This window comes from Marmota monax, unplaced genomic scaffold, assembly GCF_021218885.2.
Source record: "Marmota monax isolate L192 unplaced genomic scaffold, Marmota_monax_Labrador192_F-V1.1 WCK01_AAM20220418_F8-fsc00003, whole genome shotgun sequence".
Lineage (NCBI taxonomy): Eukaryota > Metazoa > Chordata > Mammalia > Rodentia > Sciuridae > Marmota > Marmota monax.
The window spans coordinates 11351351-11374137 of NW_026694084.1; the positions used below are offsets into that span (position 1 = coordinate 11351351).

Consider the following 22787-nt stretch of genomic DNA (forward strand, 5'->3'; position numbering starts at 1 on the left):
CCCCCAAAAAACCTAATAACATAGTAGGTAACTATTTTCCAACATAAAAGCTATCTTATATACATAATTTATGCTCTACTTGCTTTTCCACTCATTATATGTTGGACTATTTATAAATCTTCTTACCTCTAAATGGTTGCATAGGAGACCATAGAATAGGTAAACCACAATTTATTTAGTAGTAATCCAGATGATGAATGGTAGCTATGCTGATGACATTCTTTCCTATTGCAGCAGCATGAAGAATATCCTCAATAGGCCTCTTTTGCAGTGGTAAGAGGTTTTCTAAATTAAATGTTATGAACTGAAATTGCTGAGTCATAATGGTATGCCCATTTCAAACTTGAATATATTGTTAATTTTCTTATAAAGTCATTATTTGCACTCCCACCAGCAGTTTATGAGGGAATTCATTAACCTCATACTTTCAATATTTAATAGTCAGACTTCCTAGCTTTTGCCATCCTGATGAGTAAGAAACTAAGTCATTATTTAATTTTGGGTAACTATTTCAGGTTTTTTTTTTTTTTTTTTTTTGGTGCTGGGGATTGAACCTAGCGTCTCATGCATACAAAGCAAGCACTGAGCTATATCCCCATCCCTATTTCAGTAATTCTTAAGAAAGCCGTAAGTTACCAAATTGAATTACAAAAAAAAAAAAAAAAAAAAAAATCAAAGGAATCAGGCAGGTGTTTTATATCCCCTAATAATATTCCAATGCACAATATAGGGCAGGTTTCCAAGGGATGCTAAAGGATTGATTTCTTTGGGAGATTTTAAAATTTCAAAAATTAAAACAATTCACTTGAATAAATTCTTTTAATTTTTACAAACCCAAATATATTTTCTTAGATCTAATCAAGATATATCATCTAATTTCTAATGTCCACTTCAGAGAACAATTTAGTGCTAGCTATTTCCAATGTGGAATGAGCCTAAAAAGAAGCTGGTTTTTGTACTAAACTCAGAAAATGTCAAGAAAAAAAACCCAGCCAACCAGGAAATCGGTTGCCACTTGCTTAAAGGGCTAACCACTCCAAAAGTGATAGAATCAGGTTGCTATTACAAAATAACTCCCACTGGGTAATTTATAAATACAAATTTATTGCTCAGCGTTCTAGAGGGTAGGAAGACCAAGATCAAGACACCTGCAAATTCAGTGTCTGGTGAGGGTTTGCTCTCTGCTTTAAAGATGGCGCCTCTTGTTACTTCCTCACACAGCAAAGAGGTAAGGCAGCTCCTTTCAATCCTTTATAATGGCATTATTCCCCCCATTTTTTTCCTCCATTTTATTTTGCAGTACTAGGGATTGAACCCAAGGGTGCTCTACTGCCATCCCAAGCCCTCCCCCATCTTTTTTTAAAAATATTTTTTAGCTTTAGTTGGACACTATATTTTTCATTTTTATGTGGTGCTGAGGATTGAACTCAGTGCCTCACGCATACCAGGCAAGTGCACTACTATTTGAGCCATATCCCCAGCTCCACCCCATTTTTTTTTTTTGAGACAGAGTCTTGATAAGTTACTGAGGCTGCCCTGGAACTTGCCATCCCCTTACCTAGGTCTCTGGAATTATAGGCACGCACCCCTTTAACAGACTCATCTTAAGGGCAGATGCCTCATGACTTAATCACTTCTTTAAGACCCACCTCTTAATACCAATGCACTGGGTTTTAGGTTTCAACATATGCATTTTGGGGAGACACCAACATTTAGACCATAGCAGAGTGGAAAATTGCATTTGAAGATGGATTCCCTTACAGAAAATTTCACCAATTAAGAAAACAGTTTAAACAGGTGCCATGGGATATGCCTATAATTCCAGCAACTCAGAAGCTGGGGCATGAGGATCACAAGTTCTAGGCCAGCCTAGGCAGCTTAGCGAGACTGTCTTAAAATAAAAAAATAGAAAGGGCTGGGGATGTAGCTCAGTGGTAGAGTACCCCTAGGTCTATCCCCAGTACTGAAGAAGGAAAAGAAAGTCTAAAGGGCAGGCCAGCAAGCCTTGCATGATTCCAGATACCTTTGAAACAGTTTAAGGGAGTCTCTTCCCTGACTAATTAGATTTGTCAACTTTATGGAAAGAGGCTAGACCACAAGCAGGACATATTGTCTGGACATGTAAAGAAACAGGATAAGAGATCAAAGTAACCCTCCATATCCAAACAGAAATGGGGCCATGATGGGCAGGGCCTTCAGTATGGGAAGTAAATCAGCCACCAGAGGGACAGTGTGAGCCTGAGGGCCACTCCTCACATCTAATTAACTCTTGTAACATTTTGCCCAGGCATCTATTAGTCATCCTGGGAGAACATTCCATGGTTAAGAGTGGCAGTTTGGTGGGACGCCTAGGATTGTACAGATGGACAATTTTCTAGAGAGACCATTTGAGCCTGAGAAGGTAGGATCCAAACTGGGTCACATGGAAGCAGAAAGAGGAGTTAGACATATGAACAGATAAGATTTATTACCTTCTGAGTATTCTCCAACTTGCCTCCTCCTCCCTCTCACAAATATAATTGTGTCAACACTGGACCAAATAATCCCCTTTCTTCTCCAATGAGAATTCAATCTTTGCCATCCACCTCTCTACATCATTTCAGGTATGAAGCTGGACTATGGAGAGACAGGAAGAAAGGGAAGGTGGATGGGGATAGGTTTAAGCTGAAAGACTACAATCTTAGTAAATTGTAAGTCTCAGGTGTAATCCCTGCACCTGGCATGGTGCCTGGTACTTAGTAGGCATCAAAAATTTTTTAATGATTGGCTGATTAAAAGACAAGTGATAAAAGGAATAAGTCATTTATGGTGAGGAAGAAGTAGATGAAGGAGGAATAAAGCTGAGCAGAAATGTTGGTAGATAAAGGTAGAAAATATTAGATCAATATTATTATCTAATGTCACTTCTTAAAAATTACACATGGCATCTGAATTGAAAACAGTTTGGAACACCATAGGCAAAATGTCAATTATCCCTAATTGGTAGACTATAATTTTCATTTTCTGTTTTTCTTTTTCCCCCCTTTCCCCTTAGCCTAGTCTTCTACATGAAACATCTAGTTCTTATTTATAAAAGGAAACACAAGGAGTTAGGGGGACACAATTCAGCCCATAAGATTCATTTGTTAAAGTCATATTCAAACCACAGGTACCACAAAATATTATTGCATTTGGTGATAAGACCTTTAAAAAGGTAATTAAAATAAGGTCATCTGGGTAGGCACTAGTCCCGTACAACAGGTATACTTATACGAAGGGGAAATGAGGACACAGACACACCCAGAGGAAGGCCCACATTAAGACAGAGAAGACAACCAATCATCTATAAGCCAAGGAGAGAGGCCAAGTTTTAACACCTTGATCTTGACTTTCTAACTTCCCAGAACTGAAAAATTTCCCTTGTTTAAGCCACCTCTCCTGTCATACTCCGTTATGACAGTCCTAGCAAACTAAGGTACATGTTTTAAACAGTTAAGAGAATTATTCAAGGGAAGGGAAAGAGTAAAGGGAAGAATGCCAAAGAAGTGTTTTAGGCAATTTGAGAGGAAGGCTCTGGAAAATAGGATACTGTTATGGTCACAGCAATATTGCGCACTTCAGAAACAGACACAAAGCATTTGATGTGACAGCACTTTGAACTTATTAGAACAGCAGCAGTTAGTAGAGATATGGTTGAGTACCTGCCCCCAAGAACCTGCGCTGTGGGGATCTTGAGGCAGAAGGGATGCTTGCAAAGGGGAGTTGTCACTGAGAGATCAAAGGGAGGGAGGGAAGTAAGTGAAGCTTTGGAGAAGACTGACGGTTCCAAGGACAGCAGCAGAGAGAAGGAAAGTGAGGTTCTGACTTTCCCTCTTGGCATCTCCCAGTTGGTTAGCTTATCTCCTGGGCAGCTCTTGGACGAATTCAGGCTGGATTTCACATAGACAGGCTTCTCCTTGCTTCTGCCCACTGTCCTCAGTTCCAGCTGTTACTCCGGCAGGTGTCCTCATCTGCCACTGAGGCACTATAGGGAAGCCATTTCGAAACCAACTCTTGTGACCAAGGGCAGATGTAACTAGCTGGTGATTCATCTCAGGGAACAGAGGTTTCCAATGCCCTCCTGGATCAGGACCCATAGCCTTAGGGGGCTGTTGCTAGTACTGCAAGGGCCCTTAAGGGCTGTACAAGTTCACAAGTTGGTCTCTTCTCCAATCACTTCTGTTCAAGCCCAAACATGTTTCTTTGTTTTCTTCAGTCAATAAAACATTCCAAAACGTGTTGCTCACCGTTTAAAAAATACTAGCTTTGTTGAGCTATAATTCACATACTATACAATTGACCTATTTAAAGCATACAATTAAATGATTTTTTTTTTTAAAAATGGTTAGGGCTGTGCAACCTCCCCCCAATCGATTTTAAAACATTTTCAGCACCTTGGAAAGAAATCCCACACCTATTAAGAGTCACTTGTTTCCTCCAAAACCCCCATCCCTGGTCAATCATCAACTCACTTTTCTATCTATAGATTTACCCATTTGTGAACAACTTATAAGGCATAAGCATAATATATATAAAATGAATTTTCTATAACTGAAATTTCATTTGGCATAATGTTTTCAAGTTTCATCAGTATTATGTGTTGTTACTTCACTTTTTGTATTGCCTGATAATATTTGCCCATCCATGATAAATATTTTGTTTCTACTTTTTGGCTATTTAAATAATGCTTCTATGTGAACATTCATGGCCAAGTCTTTGTATGGACAGAGGTTTTCATTCCTCTTGGGTATAAACCTAGGAGTGCCACTGTGCATCATGGTAACTGTCTAACCATTATGAGTACCTGCTAGACTCAAAGCAGCTGCACCACTTTACATTCCCACCAGCAGTGTAGGAGGGTTTGAAATTCTCCATCTCTTCATCAACATATTTTTTATTATAGCCATTTTAGTGGCTGTAAATTATGTGCTATCTCCTCTTGGCTTTGGATATGCATTTTTCTGATACCTGATGAAGCTGTTCATCTTTTCCCAGGTTTATTAGTAAGTTGCATATATTCTTTGGAGAAATGTTTATTAAGATCATTTGCTCACGCTTTAATGGGGTTAACTTTTTCAATGAGTGGCAAGAGTTCTTGGAAAGTAAGAGTTCCTTATCAGGTAAACAATTTTCAAAAATTCTCTTTCATTCCATAAATTATCTTTTCGCTTTCTTCATGGTGCCCTTTGAAGCACAAAATTTTCCAAGTTTGATGATGTCCAGTATCTCTATTTTTTGTCATTGTAGCTTATGATTTGGAGATCATTTCTAAGAAACCATTTCCTAATCCAAAATCTTGAAGATTTGTACCTATGTTTTTTAAAAGCATTTTATACCTTAAGCACTTACATTTAGATATTTGATTCATTTTAATTTTTGTGTATGGTGTGAGGTAGGGGAGTTCATTCTTTGGCATGAAGATACCCAGTTATTCTAGCACATCTGTTGAAAAAGTTCTTTCCCCATTATTTTGTCCAAATTATTTTTCCCAAAGACAATTGACCATAAATGTAAAGCTCTTGTATTTTCTAAGAATATTTTCATGATAGCTATGCAAAAGTGTTCATATCATATTATAGTATGCTGCTGATGATTATTCAGATTGAAGAAATGACAGACCTTTTTATTCTAGTTCATTTTGAAAGAGGAGACAAATTCTAAGTAGTTAACTAGTCTCAATTTATACATTAATTCAGACAAAATTATCATCAGCCATGTGTTTTGGACCTGAGCCCAAACAGTTTGATGAACCAGAATCTCATCTGATATGACTTTAGCAATCTATTTGAGAAGAATCTCCTAATGTCTTATACTTTGGTTTTCTGTCATTGAATGGAATGCCTGGCAGGTAGTTTTTGACGATTCTGGACAGACTGTGATCATCTTCTCAAAGGACAGCCAGGTGGTAGGGTCAAGGAGAAAACCTGCTCCCCATGGGGCTCCCAACTATCATTTTTAATTTCTATACTCTGCCCTTCTGCCCAGTTCCACTTCAAAAATAGCAGGCAGCTTTGGCAAGAAGTCACTGGTTGCAATTTATCAGCAAGCTTTGGACACAGCTGTTTCCCATCTTTTGGCAAAGTCAGGGATTTGGCTTCTCTCCTAGATGGGATAAAAATTTTGTGGAGGGTGTCAAAAAAGACACATTCCAGGGGCACACAAATGTCTCTTAATTTACTGCTAATAAGATTCACTGTGGAAAAAATATGGATGAGACTGTATATGCAATCCTCAAAATTAGCATAAGTATCAACTGTCGCACATAGATATGGATATAGATAGATCTGTATATAATGTAAACAAGACTTTGCAGTCTTTAGAATCTCCCATATCAGAATCTCTGGATGGGCAGAGGACTTTTAAAAATTAATATTCCCGAGTCCCTTTTGAATCAGAAATTATGGGGGGATGGCTTTGCCTGTAAAATAAAGGTGATTCTCCCACCTCCCTGGCTTGAGAGAGGTAGTATACAGTAGACTTGCAGATGGAGCCCAGAATGTGGGACAATGAAGAGATTGAATAATGATTCCCATTTCACGGGGCCCCTATAAAGATGAAACGACACAACATGCAGAAAGGTTCTAACAGTTGTCTGGCACCATGCACAATGCACACCTATTTCTGGCACAGTACCATCTGCCTCATCTCCTAATGCCCCTCTCAATAGCCACATTAGTTACATTCTTGATTTAGGAATCAGCAATCAGCCAAGTGCTAAGCCACTAGCATAGTGAGCCTAATAAGCAGAAAACTCTGACAAATAGAAAAATAGGGCCCACTCAGGGACCAGCACTGCCATCCAATGAGCAGGGGTTATCTACTCGGTGTTGTAAGAGGTCACCCCATGGGGTCAGGATTATGGGGTCATTAACCATTACTTCTGCCTGCAACCAACCAGGTATTTGCTGCACAGATTTAAACTGTATTTCCTAGGTTTTTGTTTTAAGACTCAATCTTAGAAAACTTGCAAAATACAGAATACAAGAGAAAAATAATTTTTCCCTCATCATCCAGAGATATATGCTCTGTGTAGGAGCCCAGAATATGCCATTCCAAAAATATGCTGCTTTGCCATAAAGACTATTTAGAGCTGAAGGAAATTAAATTTTTTTAAAAAATTTTAAATATACTCCTTAAGCTAAAAAAAACAAAAACAAAACAAAAAAAAAAAACTATGTCCTCTAAAAGTAGCACAGCCAGTCATGGTGGCACACATCTGTAATCCCAGCAGTTCAGGAAGCTGAGGCTGGAGGATTACAACTTCAAAGCTAGCCTCAGCAATTTAGTGAGGCCCTATCTCAAAATAAAAAATAAGGGCTGGAGATGTGGTTCAGAGTAAAGTATCCATGGGTTCAATCAAAATAAATAAAAGTAGGATATAAATTCTTGGATTCGGAGGTTTAAAAAAATAAGTTATAATTTTGGTTTAGCCATCAATGAAAAGTGAAAACGCCAGACAAATGAGAGATGTTTAGTCTGTTTATAGAAGCCCCTAGGAATGGAGGGGCTGCTGACAGGGAAGGACTAGCCATTTGCTTCTAGGCCACACCAGATCTGCCTCAGCCTGGCTGACTTCATGAATGTGTAACGCAGCTGCACAGGGACACCCACCCCCGCAGGGCTTAGCAGAGGCCCTGACTTAGATTTGATGTTCTGCAAGAGCATCTTAAAGTTCTTAGTAATTTTGTCTTTGAATTCAAGTTTTGTTAAGTGAAATTCAATGCCACAGAGTGCACAGCCCTTCTAAATCAAGCACCTCACTGTCATCTTGCTGGTGGAGTAGCCTGTGCCCCCCACCTGGCTGCTCCTACTTCTCAGTGGCTACTGCAGGACCTCTGTCCACTTAGCGCCTCTCTCATGCTTTCTAGGCCCTTTTGTCTTCCCAATCAGATACTTTTCATCTTTCATGAATTCCTCAATGTCATCTTCTGCTTGCTTTTCAGTGAGGCTATTTGTTTAAATTTCTTTAATTTCTTGTCATTTGTTATGGGAGGCACTTGTGTGTAGTTCAACACTGAGATGGAGTTATTGAAATAATATCTATATCACTTTCAAATCAGTAATCTCTCTTCTAGCTATTTATACCAAGGAATTAAGAATAGAGCTTTAACCAGGTGTTGTGGCTCGTGCCTGTAATCCCAGTGACTCAGAAGGCGGAGGCCAGAGGATCACAAGCTCAAGACCAACCTCAGCAATTTGGTGAAGCCCTAAACAATTTAGCAAGAACTTGGCTCAAGAAATAAAGAATTTTTAAAAAGCAGCAGAGAATCTTTAAAAGTATTTTTAGAATGACTTTAACCACAAGGAGTTTCATCCCAGTAACATTTATTATTAAAAAGGGGAAACAAATATTCAATCAGAAGAGACTAGTTAAATAATGGTGATACATCCTTACAACATAAGTGTGAAAATAATATGGCTGAATAGTTCATGATATGGGAAATCAATGTCTCAAGTGAAAATTTCAGGTCACAAAATTATTTTTATTAAAAAAAGAACACATTCTTATAGAAAAGGACAATTCTGCATGGTGGGATTTCTGGTGACTTTTTTTTCCTTTCTTTTTTTAAACTCTTTCTCCTAAATTTGGAATTGTTTACAATAACTGCCATGTAAAAGCCTCTGGTGCCACCCTCTGCTTACCTCCTCAGGTGTGCTGGAAGATGGACCGTCCTCTAATGGTGTTCCCCGACCTACAGCCCCAGGTGGAATATCCAACCAAGAGAAGATGATGAACTGTGGGACCCAGTGCCAGAATTCCCAGAGCCTCAGCTCAGGCCCTTTGACCCAGAAACAGAATGGCCTTTGGACCACAGAGGTAGGGCTGCAACCACAGAATCGGCTCGTGACTGGAGAAGAGAGGTGGAACTTGCTCTAGGTCAGGACCACCCAGACTGTCCAGGGAAGGAGCACCTCAGCAATAGATATTCTCCACCCTTTCCCTATAAAATTACTGTAAACCTCACTCCAACCTCTGCCTGGAGGGTTGCCATTTTTGTTGAAACAGCAGAAATGGGTCCTTGATATTTGTGCTCTAAAAGAAGTGTTGTGTTTAAGCACCGCTTTGTTCAAGTGACTTCTTCTCTAGGGCAGCCCGTGTCCAGGCAGCCTGTGTCCAGGCAACAGGCCAGTCTCAGGTTGGCAGGGTAGGGAACAGGGAGAGGATGAAGGTATAAGACCAGTGTGGTAGTGACCACACACCTTCCAGCCAGGTGGGCAGTGGAAGTTTCCCCAAAGATGGTCCTCATTAGAATGTGTGATGGCATCACTCCAAAATGCTGCTGTTGGAAAGGAGGCAGGGCTCTGGTATCCCTGAAGTTGGCTGGCATCCTTTCTAAACCTTTTTCACCCAGAGTTGTTGTTGAGAAGTGTTCCTCCTGCCACCATCAGGTCCTCCCGTGGGTGTGACAGGGCACAGGCCAGAATCCTGATGGTAGGCCAGGCTCAAGGGGCTGCAGTTTCTTCCTCCCCCTCCTCCTTCTAGCCTCCCTCCAAATTCCATCTTCCCTATGCCTCATCTTCTCCGCTCTCCTGCTAAAACTCACTAGTCCTATCCCTTCAGGCCCATGCCACCCGTTTTCTGAAGGCACAGTTTGCTGTCGAATGATAGAATTCTTGCTCACATCAGTGAGCTGCTTGTCTAAATCTTTGGTCAAAAACTTCTTGCCACTTCAGCCTAATATTCATTAACTAAGGAGCCTGGCAAAAATCAATCTCTCTGAATCTCAGGTTCCTTATCCACATAGTCTAAATAAAATTACTAAAATGAGTCAAGAGATGGGCCTGCGGTTACCAACAAAGATGTATATAACAAGGGCAGTGCAGTTTAACAAAGGATAGTTCAATATGTGACACCACAACCCATAAAAGGAACACTGGAGCCCTTCAGACACTGTGAAGGCAATGGGAGTTAATTCTGAGCACAACAGTGGCTTCCTAGGGTCCTTTATTGTCCGCTTTGCCTCTGCAAATCTGGCCTTCTGTAGACCTGATCACTTTGCCATCTCTCAAGGCATTCTGGGTCTGAGAACCACGCTCAGAAATTTGGTGACAGTTCTAATGCAGGCCCAGACATTTGTCCCCTAGCCTCTTCCCCACACACATGACCCCACTCTTTAAGCCAGGATGGCCCTCAGCAGGGAGGAGGCAGAATCGCCTGGTGGATGTCATGATCCATGTATTATATTTCCTCACATTACTTTCTGCCCTCATCCATCATGTCAAAGTTGTATTTTGTATATTAGAAAGTACTTTTAGGTTAACTGGCTCATTAAATCTTCCCAAGAGCATGGTGAAGCAAGCAGCATTCCCATTTTGTGGGCTAGGGATTCTGGGAGCCTGTGTGGCAGTTAAAGTAGGGTCAGGCAGAGCCAGCCCCTGCAGGGTTTCAGCCACAGGTTTATTTGAGTGTGTGATTGAATACAGGACCCGGACATAGCTGTAGAAGTGCTAGATGGGTGACATAACTTTACAGTGAGAAAGTTGAATATTAGTAAGGTCGAACATAAGATCTTAAAGTATTTTTTTTTAAGAACAATAATGTATCAGTTAACTACTAACAGTATGTCATGCTGTGTAACAAAGCCTGTCAACATTCAGTGGCTTAAACAACCACCTTTCCTCCCTCCCTCATGGTCAGCTGCAACTTAAATGGATTAAGTCTGACTTTAGCTTCCAGGTCTGGCTCAGTCTGTTCCATGTGCATTATTCTGGAAATTATACCAGGGCACAATCTCTCTCTAGGGCATATTTTTCTCGTAACTCTGATGAAAACTCAAGGGGGCAAAGCCAAAGACCTGAACCCATCTCATGTCTCTGTTCCTATCATATCCACAAACACTAGTCAAAGCAAGTCAAATAGACCAGCCCAACATTAATGTAGCAAAGAGAGAGGTAAGGAGAATGAAAGATTAGGAGCAATAACGCAGTCTATCATGCATACCACACACAAAATGCACCAGTCATACATTCAGTGAATTGTTGTAAGGTGACACATCCAGATGAAGACAGAACATTAATGCCCCAGAAGTCCTCCTTGTGCCCATTCCTAGTCACCATCTATCCCCCACAACATAACCACTCTTTTGACTTCCAGCATTATAGATCAGTTCATTTTTGAGATTTTCATAAATGGGATCATACTGTTGTACCCTTTGTGTCTGGCTTCTTTTGCTCAACATTATCCTTGTGAAAATTACCCACATCATTGTGAGGTTGCAGCAGTTTCTTCATTTTAATTGTGTGTGTGTGTGTATTATATATTTTATGTGACTACATCACAGTTTAACTATTCTACTTGATGGACATTTTAGTCATTTCCAGTTTGGGGCTATTGTGAACATCACAGCTATTAATATTCTTGCACATGCTCTTTGGTGGACTTTCTTTTCTTTAGGTTATATACCTCGGAGTGCAATTGCTGCATTGTAGGATAGGTCTATATTTGACTTTAACAGATCTGGGCAAACAGTTTTCCAAAGTGATTGTACCATTTTATACTCTTGCCATCCGTGGATGAGTTCCAGTATCAGTGATTTGTACTTAGTCTTTCTTAAACCCATGACAGCATTTAATTGTGTGTTCTAGGTATAGCATAAGGGCCTAAGCACCAATATATCACCTCACTTAATTCTCACAACATTTGGATCAGTATCTAAAATGCTGATAGTTCTCAGCTATAAACTGCAGATGACAATAACAAGAGATAGCTAAGGAAAGCTCTTCCCCACCAACATATCCCATATTCTGGAGGCCTATGTAACAGTTAAAGTTGGGCCAGGCAGAACCAGCTGCAAGATTCTAGCAGCGGTGGACACAGTCACAGGAGAGCACTAGCTACACACCTGACCAGTGTGGCCCCAGGGAAATGCACACAGTGGCAAGCTCTCTGTGCTCTTGTTTTTATGAATTAACTAAGGATGGCTATGTTGTAACTGTTTCAAAATAAGATCAGGGAGCAGATAGCTTTGGTTTTAAGATTTCAGACAATTACTGAAGCTTATCAGTGGTCCTTGCATCTGAAGATAAATCAGACAACAGACATCTAGAGTCCCTCAAAGGCCAAGGCAAAGGTTTTCTATCTAAGGTGTCAGTTTATAAGGTAAGTTTACCTCTAACTGAGGCTTCTGCTGCAGAGCTTTCTTACACCAACACTGTGGAAGGTTTTCAGGTTAACTAGAATCTGATTAAAGGAAAGAGCGTTCTTCCTATTCCTTCCTAGGACTTGGATTTATGGTTTCTTTCTAATTCATCTTTTACCCTGGCTGAAACTTCATGTATCTTCAGTATCTGCTGGTCTTCCTTTGCACTCCCTCCATGCCCCCAAGATGACCTACCCATGGTCCCTGGGTGACGATGGCTTGACTTAATGATTTTTTGACTTTACAATAGCACAATAACAATGGGCATTCCATAAAAACCATATTTTGAATTTTACATTTGGATCTTTTCCTGAACTATCAATAGGAGATATAGTCCTCTTCCACACTGGGCAGCCAGGAGCCGGAGCCCCAGTTCCCACTCAGCCCGACAATCACAAGGGGACTGTGTTGCTAAGCTATGAAGTTCGGAAGACTATGTGTACTAAATACATTTTTGATTTATTCTATTTTCAACTTGCAATGGGTCTCTTGAAATGTAATTCCATGGTAAGGAGAGGAGCAACTGTGCTAGCACTTGACAGTGTTCCCCTTGTGCCCCATCAGGCTGTCTGGCAGATGGTTCTTTGGCATTTTCTTTTTAAAGCTTTCCTTCTCCAGAAGACTCCTCTGGAGAAGCTTGCAGCCCTACCCACATGCCCAAGGTGGCCTTGTCATTCAGACAAGAGTGTGTGTGTTAAAGACAACCCAACTAGGTTTGGAAATTTTCCTCATCGGTTCCTATAGTGCTCTTGAGAGCCGTTCATCACATGTCCATTGAGCGCTGTTCTAGAACCAAGGATCCAAGAGGGGAGCAAAGCAGGTGTGGCATTTGTTCTGGAGCAGCTGCCAGTTTTAATTGGGCTAAGGATTGGAACAGATAATGTAAATAAAGCAGTTACAAACAGATTGATGCTCTGAAAGAACTGGAAGGTCACTAATAGCGGGTGGCAGCTCTGTATAGCACAGATGCATCCCACAGTTCAAATAGCTTTCTAAAGGGTGATGGGGCGCAGCTCACAACAGTGAACAAAAAGCACCTGCTGCTCCGAGTCCTCCTCCACATTATGTGCCATCTGACAGACCACACCCTCCTTTCTCAACTCCCCCTGGGCCCTGCCTTCTACCTGGTATTAATAGATGCTACCTGGCAAAAAGTGATCTTTCACAAATTGGACTCAACCATCTAGGTCAGCAGCTCTCTTGTTGCATCTTGATTTCCTCAATCTTTTGGGACTTTATTGACTCTGTAGTATCTGTTGACTTATTAGCTCAGTCTCCTTCACCTCCCCCAGCTGTGCTCAAACAACAGGCAAGAAGGCTCTGTAGTATTGCTCATCTTCAGCTGATTAGTTGTTCAGGATCTCAGGGCTGCCTCTGCTTATTCTCTAGCCCTCATGTGCCATTTCCTTGGGCTTAGAACTCCCATCCCAAGCCCCGACACTCCATAAACACAAAATTCAGAGAAGGTAGAAATATATATGTGGACGTAGCTCTAAGCAGACACAGCTCCAAGTATGTGGCCAGCATCCCAGTGAGCCTTTGTGTCTTCAAAAGCTGCATATTTTCCAGTTGTTTTATTATTTTTGGCAAAATGCCCAGACTATGCTAAAGGAATTAGCCCTTGTCTGGACAGAGCTCTTAGCTAAAGGGCTTCCTCCTTCTGTCCCGCTCCCAGTGTCTGGCCAACAGTCAGAAGGATGGCTGAAGCCCCACAGAGCTGAGAGAGGAGGTCAAGAGAGGAGGAGGAATAGGATTAGCCTAGAATTTCTCCTGGACAACAGTAATAAGAGCCAAGGGAAGAGATTGGAAAGTCATGATGAGTCTCTCCTCATAACACAAGACATCAAAACAAACACTAGACATCAAAAGGAAGGAGAGAACAAAAGAACCCACAGGGGAAAAACCAAAGAGGGGAAGTGCCCTTCTAAGTGTGAACTGGACAGGGGGCGGTGGTGAGCTCAGTATTCTTTCCAAGCTTGGGGAATCCTTGAAAGTTTTGCCTTAAAGTCTGATCCCTGTCTTCCAAGATGAACAGCTGGCCCCTAGTAGAGTTGCTAAGATGGAATATTCCCAGATTGGCTTCACCTTAGTGCTATGAAAATCATGAAACAGCAAACCAATATATAGAATTTGGGAACAACTAGAGGTTTCTTATTGTCAGTATTGCTTTAATGGAGACCTGACTCAAAAGAAGTCAAACATCTTGAGTTGCCACTTGCAAGGCACTGGTCTTCAATATTCTAAGGCGGAAGCAAAGAGGAAAAATGTTTCGAGTTCCTACTATGTGCCAGGCACTATATATGGCGTTATGTTTCGCCCTTACAACTGTGAAGGGTAAACATTGTCCTTCCCCATCTGAGAAAAGAGGCTCAGAAGCTGAATATTGGCCAACATGGCCCAGGGAGTAATGATTTGGCTATGCTAGAATTCCAACTCCCATCTGTCTGCCTCCAAACCACACGTCCTTGCTTCTCATTATCTGAGGTATAGTAGTGGAAAAGTTAGTGAGCTTTGGCAAAACAGTGGGAGACTGGATGTGGGACCTGGGGCCACCATCTCTAGTTCAACTCACCACCAATGAGATGTTGGCCTTGGGCAAATTGCATTAGCCTGTATGATTTTGCAGTGAGATAGCTGAAGTCAAATACAGTAAGATTCTCATCTGTCTCTCAGGAATGTTGCAAGGAACAATCAATTATGGACACAATTGAAATCCAGGAGGAAAGCTGTTGGGCATTTAGGTAGAGCAATGCAAACAAGTTCTCTTGAGATTTCTCTTGCCTTTTCTTTCTGAAGATTTACCTTCTCACATGTGTTCTTCCAATTATTTATTAAGTTTCTATTATGTGACAAACATTAAGTTAGATGCTAGGGATACTGTAGTGAGCAAAATAAACTGGGTCCTGACCTTCTTAAAGTTTGTAATCTGATGAGATAGTAAAACAAAAAATGAGTAAGTAAATAAATATACAGTTCAAGCTGTGGTTAGAGGCCAGGATGAAAGTAGGGTGTGGGGAGAGAGAATAGCAGCACTCTGATGGTATATATTTAGAAAATCCCTGCAACACTCCACAGAAAGTTAGTAGCCAGGATTATCTGTGGGGACAGCTCGAGGGGCCAGAGCCTGGAATCAAGAGTTATTTTTCACTGTGCCCTTCTCTACTCTTAATTTTTTTTTACCATAATTATGCATTGTTCTTATACTTTAAAAACAGTAGTAATATAGCCAGGTGTATTGGACACTGCCTGTCATCCCAGCTACTTGGGAGGCTGAGGCAGGAGATTGTAAGTTTGAGGCCAGCTTAGGCAATTTAGTGAAATTCTGTCTCAAAATAAAAAAGAGCTGGGGATATAGCTCATTTGTAGAGTACCCTGAGTTTAAATCCTAGTACCAGCAAAAAATTTATATATTAGTAATATAGAAAAAAACAGTGTCTGATAAATCAAATCTCTAAGTCCTGCTTTTCTTTGTTATCTGCAAAGATCTGTGAAAAGGTTTGTACTATTCCATATTAGGTGCGGACAGTTGTGGAATCCAAATAATGCTGAGAAAATATCTACTTCCATTTGGAGGGAAACAGAGAAAAGACTGAGCAAATTTAATAGCTGTCCTGAGTCCGGTTCTCCATAGAGCAGCCAGGCTGTCTCTACCTCTATAGGGAATGAGCTGGATCACTCCCTGACTTCTGAACCCCAAGAGAAACTGGTCCATCTGGGTTGGAGACTGCCAAGAAGTGATCACAGTCAATCTGGTTACCCTTGAGAAATGGTAGCCAATAAATGACTTTTAATTAAAGAGGCAGTACCAGAAAGACTAAAATTCATGATTCACAGGATATTAAGCTTGCAGAAATTAAAATGAGGCAAGAGAATAGAAAAGCTGTCAAATTAGGTGAGAAACAAGAGGTGTCAATGGTGACAGAGCTCACAAAACAAGAATATTAGAAGTGGAGAAAGGATTGAATTAGACAGCTGTAAAAGAAAAAGGTGCCAAATAGGATTTTCTCATCATCAAATTGAGAACCATAGGATTTTTAAAAGCCACTGATTACAATAGGGACATATTTTCTTTTCCTATCATTAAAAGGGTGGTGTGGGAATAAATACATTTATGTGGTATTTGTTAAATACCATGTAAAAGGGGGAACAAATCTGTTATATAAAGTGACCTGAGGGACAAAATGTCATAATTTTTCCTTGTACCTATGTAGCTCTATTTTTTCATTGGAAGGCAGGAAGATCCCCACTTTTTTTTGTTGTTGCTGCTGCTGCCCTGGGTATTGAACCCTGGGCCTCATGCATGCTATGCAAGTGCTCTATCACTGAACTACATCCCCGCCTCCTTAGAGCAGGTACCTAGAATTGTAGTCTTTCTTGCTCTTCTCTGGGCTTGGATTGTAAATTTTCCAAGTTGTAACTAGGTTATAGTGACTACCAACCATCTTGATATCCTCACAGCTGTAAATGGAGTGGGTACCTTTCAGTTGACTCCAAAGCTTTCAGATTCTAAAGCTTCTCTTTTAAAAAATGTTTCCAAGAAAACACATTGTTGTTTTAATTGTTTACTTTGTTAAACTTAATACAGTAATTATTTGCAAGTGGATTTCTTTGTGGCTTGAACCTTCTGGGCTTATAACTGAACTACAGAACTCTAGTTTTTCTTTATCCAAAAGGGTATCTTTTAGAATTATTATTGTCGTTGCCATTTATTTTTTTTATGTAGTTCTTATCTGAATTTCCCTAATAGCTAAAGAGGTTGATCATTTTTTCATAAATTTATTGGCCATTTGTACTTTTTTTTTTAATTTTTTATTGTTGGTTGTTCAAAACATTACAAATTTCTTGACATATCATATTCCACACTTTGATTCAAGTGGGTTATGAACTCCCACCTTCACCCCATACACAGATTGCAGAATCACATCAGTTACACATCCATTGATTTACATATTGCCATACTAGTGTCTGTTGTGCTCCGCTGTCTTTCCCATCCTCCACCCTCTCCCCTCCCCACCTCTCCCCTCCTCTCTCTACCCCCTCCACTGTATAACCCTGAGGGTCTCCTTCCATTTCCATGCAATTTCCCTTCTCTCTCCCTTTCCCTCCCACCTCTCATCCCTGTTAAATGTTAATCTTCTTCTCCTGCTCTTCGTCCCTACTCTGATCTTAGTTACACTCCTTATATCAAAGAAGACATTTGGCATTTGTTTTTTAGGGATTGGCTAGCTTCACTTAGCATAATCTGCTCCAATGCCATCCATTTCCCTGAAAATTCTATGATTTTGTCATTTTTTAATGCAGAGTAATACTCCATTGTGTATAAATGCCACGTTTTTTTATCCATTCGTCTATTGAAGGGCATCTAGGTTGGTTCCACAGTCTTGCTATTGTGAATTGTGCCGCTATGAACATCAATGTAGCAGTGTCCCTGTAGCATGCTCTTTTTAGGTCTTTAGGGAATAGACCAAGAAGGGGAATAGCTGGGTCAAATGGTGGCTCCATTCCCAGCTTTCCAAGAAATCTCCATACTGCTTTCCAAATTGGCTGCACCAATCTGCAGTCCCACCAGCAATGTACAAGTGTACCCTTTTCCCCACATCCTCGCCAGCACTTGTTTGACTTCATAATGGCTGCCAATCTTACTGGAGTGAGGTGGTATCTTAGGGTGGTTTTGATTTGCATTTCTCTGACAGCTAGAGATGTTGAGCATTTTTTCATGTACTTGTTGATTGACTGTATGTCCTCCTCTGAGAAGTGTCTGTTCAGGTCCTTGGCCCATTTGTTGATTGGGTTGTTTGTTCTCTTATTGTCTAATTTTTTGAGTTCTTTGTATACTCTGGATATTAGGGCTCTATCTGAAGTGTGAGGAGTAAAGATTTGTTCCCAGGGTGAAGGCTCCCTATTTACCTCTCTTATTGTTTCTTCTGCTGAGAAAAAACTTTTTAGTTTGAGTAAGTCCCATTTGTTGATTCTAGTTATTAACTTTTGTGCTATGGGTGTCCTATTGAGGAATTTGGAGCCCGACCCCACTGAGTGTAGATCGTAGCCAACTTTTTCTTCTATCAGACGGCGTGTCTCTGATTTGATATCAAGCTCCTTGATCCATTTTGAATTCACTTTTGTGCATGGCGAGAGAAAGGGATTCAGTTTCATTTTGTTGCATATGGATTTCCAGTTTTCCCAGCACCATTTATTGAAGATGCTATCCTTCCTCCATTGCATGCTTTTAGCCCCTTTATCAAATATAAGATAGTTGTAGTTTTGTGGATTGGTTTCTGTGTCCTCTATTCTGTACCATTGGTCCACCCGCCTGTTTTGGTACCAGTACCATGCTGTTTTTGTTACTATTGCTCTGTAGTATAGTTTGAAGTCTGGTATTGCTATACCGCCTGATTCACACTTCCTGCTTAGCATTGTTTTTGCTATTCTGGGTCTTTTATTTTTCCATATGAATTTCATGATTGCTTTCTCTATTTCTACAAGAAATGCCGTTGGGATTTTGATTGGCATTGCATTAAACCTATAGAGAACTTTTGGTAATATCGCCATTTTGATGATATTAGTTCGGCCTATCCATGAACAGGGTATATTTTTCCATCTTCTAAGATCTTCTTCTATTTCTCTCTTTAGGGTTCTGTAGTTTTCATTGTATAAGTCTTTTACCTCTTTTGTTAGGTTGATTCCCAAGTATTTGTCGTTGCCATTTAGAAGTAGTAGTTATCAAAAACCTTATATTAAAATGATGACATCAATTTGGTATGTTTCCTGACACAACTTTTCAAATGAAATTAATGACAATAGCTATAACAGGGGTGGCTAAGTGTCCTGATTTGTTAGGGCCTGGAGAAGATTCTGCAATGTGGGACTTTTTATTTTAAAATGGGACAGTCCTAGGCAAACCAGAATTGATCACTTTTTCAATGCTAAGTGACACACTTAATTCTCTCCAAATATCTAAGAAGCAGGCATTATTTCCCTGTTTTTCAGGTAAGAGAATAAGACTTAGGTTAAAGCAAGGTTTTCACTAGGTCCAGGTCTGACTCCAAGGCTTATGCCCTGAACATTCCATGGTACAGACTTATGATCCACAGATTTAAGAAACTGTCCCGCTATAGTTGTGATTCAGTGGCTGCTCTAAGGATTTTGTACCCTTTGACTCTTTACACAGGCTTAGAAATACAGAATCATCCAACTACTGAATTTTTGCTCAGATTTTTTTAAACTTAAAAATTGACCAAAATACAACAGAACATTTTCTGTGTATAATCTTAAATAACCGTTTGTAAAATCTTGCCAATACTGTTCTAAAGAAAAGTACTTTTGTAGTTTGTAAAGTTTGTATTTCTATTCTGGAAAACTCTTATCCCCCACCAACTTAGGGGGACTCTGCCAGCAATTTAGCTCATTTCAATCATGGCCTCTGTCTATTCCCTGCTCCCGTTTTCAAAGCATTCAAGTAATAATGCCCCAAATAAAAGTCCAATGGAACTGGCCTCATCATCACCGCATCTTTCTTTAGGTCACAGCATTGGTAACTTCTTTTCCTGCACAGCACCTGTGTGATGAACAGGTAGGAGGTAAGTGCTAGTCCTGATGCAAGTTCCAGCTTCAAAGACCTCAGTGTAAGACAGAAATCTAAACAGTACTGACTAATGGTTTTTAAAGCAAAAGAACATGGACAAGGGCAGGGTGCTTGTTTGAGTGGATGGATGGATGGATGGATGAACAAAGTTAAATTGAGGGCCTCCTATGTCTCAGAATTGATGAGGTGTGCCAGGAACATTAAGAGGAAAATAGTGAAAACCTATTCTTGAAATTAATGAATAAGTCTAAAGCGACAGTTGAGATTTTCCTTGAGTGCCCCTCAGATCACTCAAATTATTATCTTAGGCTCTGCTTCTTGGAAACCTGGCCTAAGATGCAAGGGATTGATTGAAACTTGCATGTTAGTGGGGGCAGAAGGTTAGGACAGAGGATCAAGTTCAGCAAGCATGAGAGCCGAGCTGAATAGTTGTAGTTTGGACTTATCTTCATACTATAAGCAGCTCTGGAACATGAGTGGCTACAGATTTGTAGCTCTATGAGGCAGAAGAGGTAGCACTTTGCGGGGGGGGAGGGTACCTGGGATTGAATTTAGGGGCACTTAACCTCTGAACCACATCCCCAGCCCCATGTTGTATTTTATTTAGAGACAAGGCCTCATTGAGTTGCTTAGCACCTTTTACTGAGGCTGGCTTTGAACTCATTATCCTCCTGCCTCAGCCTCCTGAGCTGCTGGGATTATAGGCATGTACCACCATGCCTGGCCAAACTTCATCTTTCACAGTCTCCACCCCCCCAAAAACCAGATTTTTTTTTTTTTAATCCCAATAATCAGACACTGGATAGGGCCGGGAATTTGTGTGTAACCTCTTTGGCATTTCTGGGATAGGTGGCTCCAATCATATGATGACAGTTTCTGGAACAGTGCTACTATGAGTAATTAAGAGCCAAGGCTTAGTAGCTGGGAGCCAGAGGTATCAGCTGAATAAATGGAATGTGTAGGGGGGCATCACCAGCAGCCACTATAAATATACAGGTTTTTATTTGACATGATAGAAACCTACCTATAATTTGCTAATAAATTCAGAGCTGCTTATTTTTTGTCCAGTGGTGGAACAGTCCACCATTTCTTTGGATGCCTATGGATGACATGGTTGGCTTGTGCTTAGGGGCCATGCTGAATGAAAAACAGACATCTAGCAACTCCAGACTCACAGCCAGCATGGACAGATCCTTGCTCCATAAGAGCTGCTCCACAGGATCTGAGACTGTTTTCCAGGAAGCAGACTGTGACGTATCATTACACAGGATGTTCAGTAGGAAGTGCCCCTAGGGTCACCACCTGTGGAAGGGGAAGATGAGCCACCGTACAGTCAGACAGCAGCCTCTGTCAGCTCCCATGGGAGCTCTGCAGCTGAATGGCACACCAGACCTGGCCTACCTTAGGCCAAAAGGGTCAAGTCTTTATTTCCTTCCCTTCATCACCACACTGGGCCACCTACAGAAGTTCAACCTTGAGTGAGGTGGCTCTCTGAAGCTGAAGTCACTCCTGAAGGGACAACTATAAGCTGTCTGCTGACAGTATTCCCTGGAGCTGGGCAGCAGGTCCTCCCTGGAGGGGGGATGGGCAGCACATAACCTCACGCATCCCTGGGGAGACTTGAAAGGCTCATCTCAAGTCACGCCATGCTTACAGTTGAGTGGAATGGGCATGAAATAAACCCCACTTCTAGTCATTTTCACCTTGGGAGAAGTGGTGGGTGGGCACATATTGAAGAACTTATAATTTACTTAATGCTTTAATACTTAGTTAATCCTAGGCTTTATCACTGATCTGTCTTTACTTAGACATGGAATAATTCTACTCTGCAAGAGTTTTTCCCCTACCATTTTATTTAGTAACAGGCAGTATGGTATGCACCATAACAACATTGTGAGGTAGATATTATTCCCCATTTTACAGGTGAGGAAATGTAAGATTAGCAACGTTTTAAAAAATAATTGCCCATGGTGAATGATATAGACTATATTTGAACCAAAGTCTGACTCCAGAGCTCAAAAACTTAAGCACCCTATTAAAGCCAACTGAGAACTTTTATCTATTTTGATGGATGTTAGCGAATTCATTTGCTCAATAATGAATATGTCTGTTGCCAGGTTCTCACTAGGTGAGAACCTGGCATTGGAAATTCAGAGAAATCTCTGAAAATAAGTGTATGCATATATAGAAACATGATACACCATTAATATGTACAATTGTTATATTTTTCATGTTCTAAATTTAACTTAAAATACCACTGAGTAGGAACTTACATGTGTTCTTGTAGGTCATTCTTCTGACCTGTGTGTTTGTAACAATTAACAGAAATTAATGTCAATGTGAGGATTTTTTTAATCTCTTAGTAACTCAATTCACTGTTTCAAACCTTTTTTTTTTTTTTAAACAGGCTAAAAGAGATACCAAGAGGATGTCTGCAAAAGAAGTCACCATTAACGTTACAGACAGCATCCGACAGATGGACAGAAGTAAAAGAATCACAAAGAACTGTGTCAATTAGCAGAATGTCCTCTGAGTAGAAGAGCCGAGGGACTTCTGAAGTGCCCTTCATGGTACTGGTTCCCATCAAGCAACCTTAAAGAAGAGAGCCCCATTTGCTATATGTGGACACTGCTGAATGAGAGATGGTTTTACCCGGCCGCAAAACAACAACAACAACAAAAACTACCTGAGCTGTTGGGACTCTCTCAGCCTCCTGTTTGTCACATAAAGTGATTGTATTGAACAACCCTTGAATCTTTTAATAAGTTGCCAAATGTATGGCAACTTATTAAAGGTTTGGCTCTTTGCACTCCCTGTAATAGGGTCTGGTATAGAAGTGGAAAGACAAAGCCACAGGTTGGTTTATCCAACAGTTCAGTAGGAGGGATGGATTTCCTGGGTGAGAGATTTACACACCAGTGCCAAGCTCTCTTGGCTTTGGCAGTGAACAGTTTCAGGCTTTTTTTTTTTTTTTTTTTTTAAATAGTGTCATAATAAAACACTGTTTTCACTTAAAAGCTGGCTTTCACCCAGCTCCCAACCCAAAT

At 40.6% G+C, this 22787-nt stretch overlaps 1 protein-coding gene across 2 annotated transcripts in view; it reads left to right on the forward strand.

Moving 5' to 3' along the window:
- Baalc (BAALC binder of MAP3K1 and KLF4) overlaps nt 1-22423 on the forward strand; it is a 67401-nt gene extending 44978 nt beyond the window's left edge. The window contains exons 2-3 of one of the 2 annotated variants that reach the window (XM_046464904.2): nt 8670-8836; nt 22148-22423. In XM_046464904.2, coding sequence (XP_046320860.1) covers nt 8670-8836; nt 22148-22258 — 278 coding nt within the window. In that variant the 3' untranslated portion in view covers nt 22259-22423. The remainder of the gene's footprint in view (nt 1-8669; nt 8837-22147) is intronic. The other variant, XM_058585650.1, reaches the window with a different exon arrangement.
- Nucleotides 22424-22787: the final 364 nt, after the last annotated feature.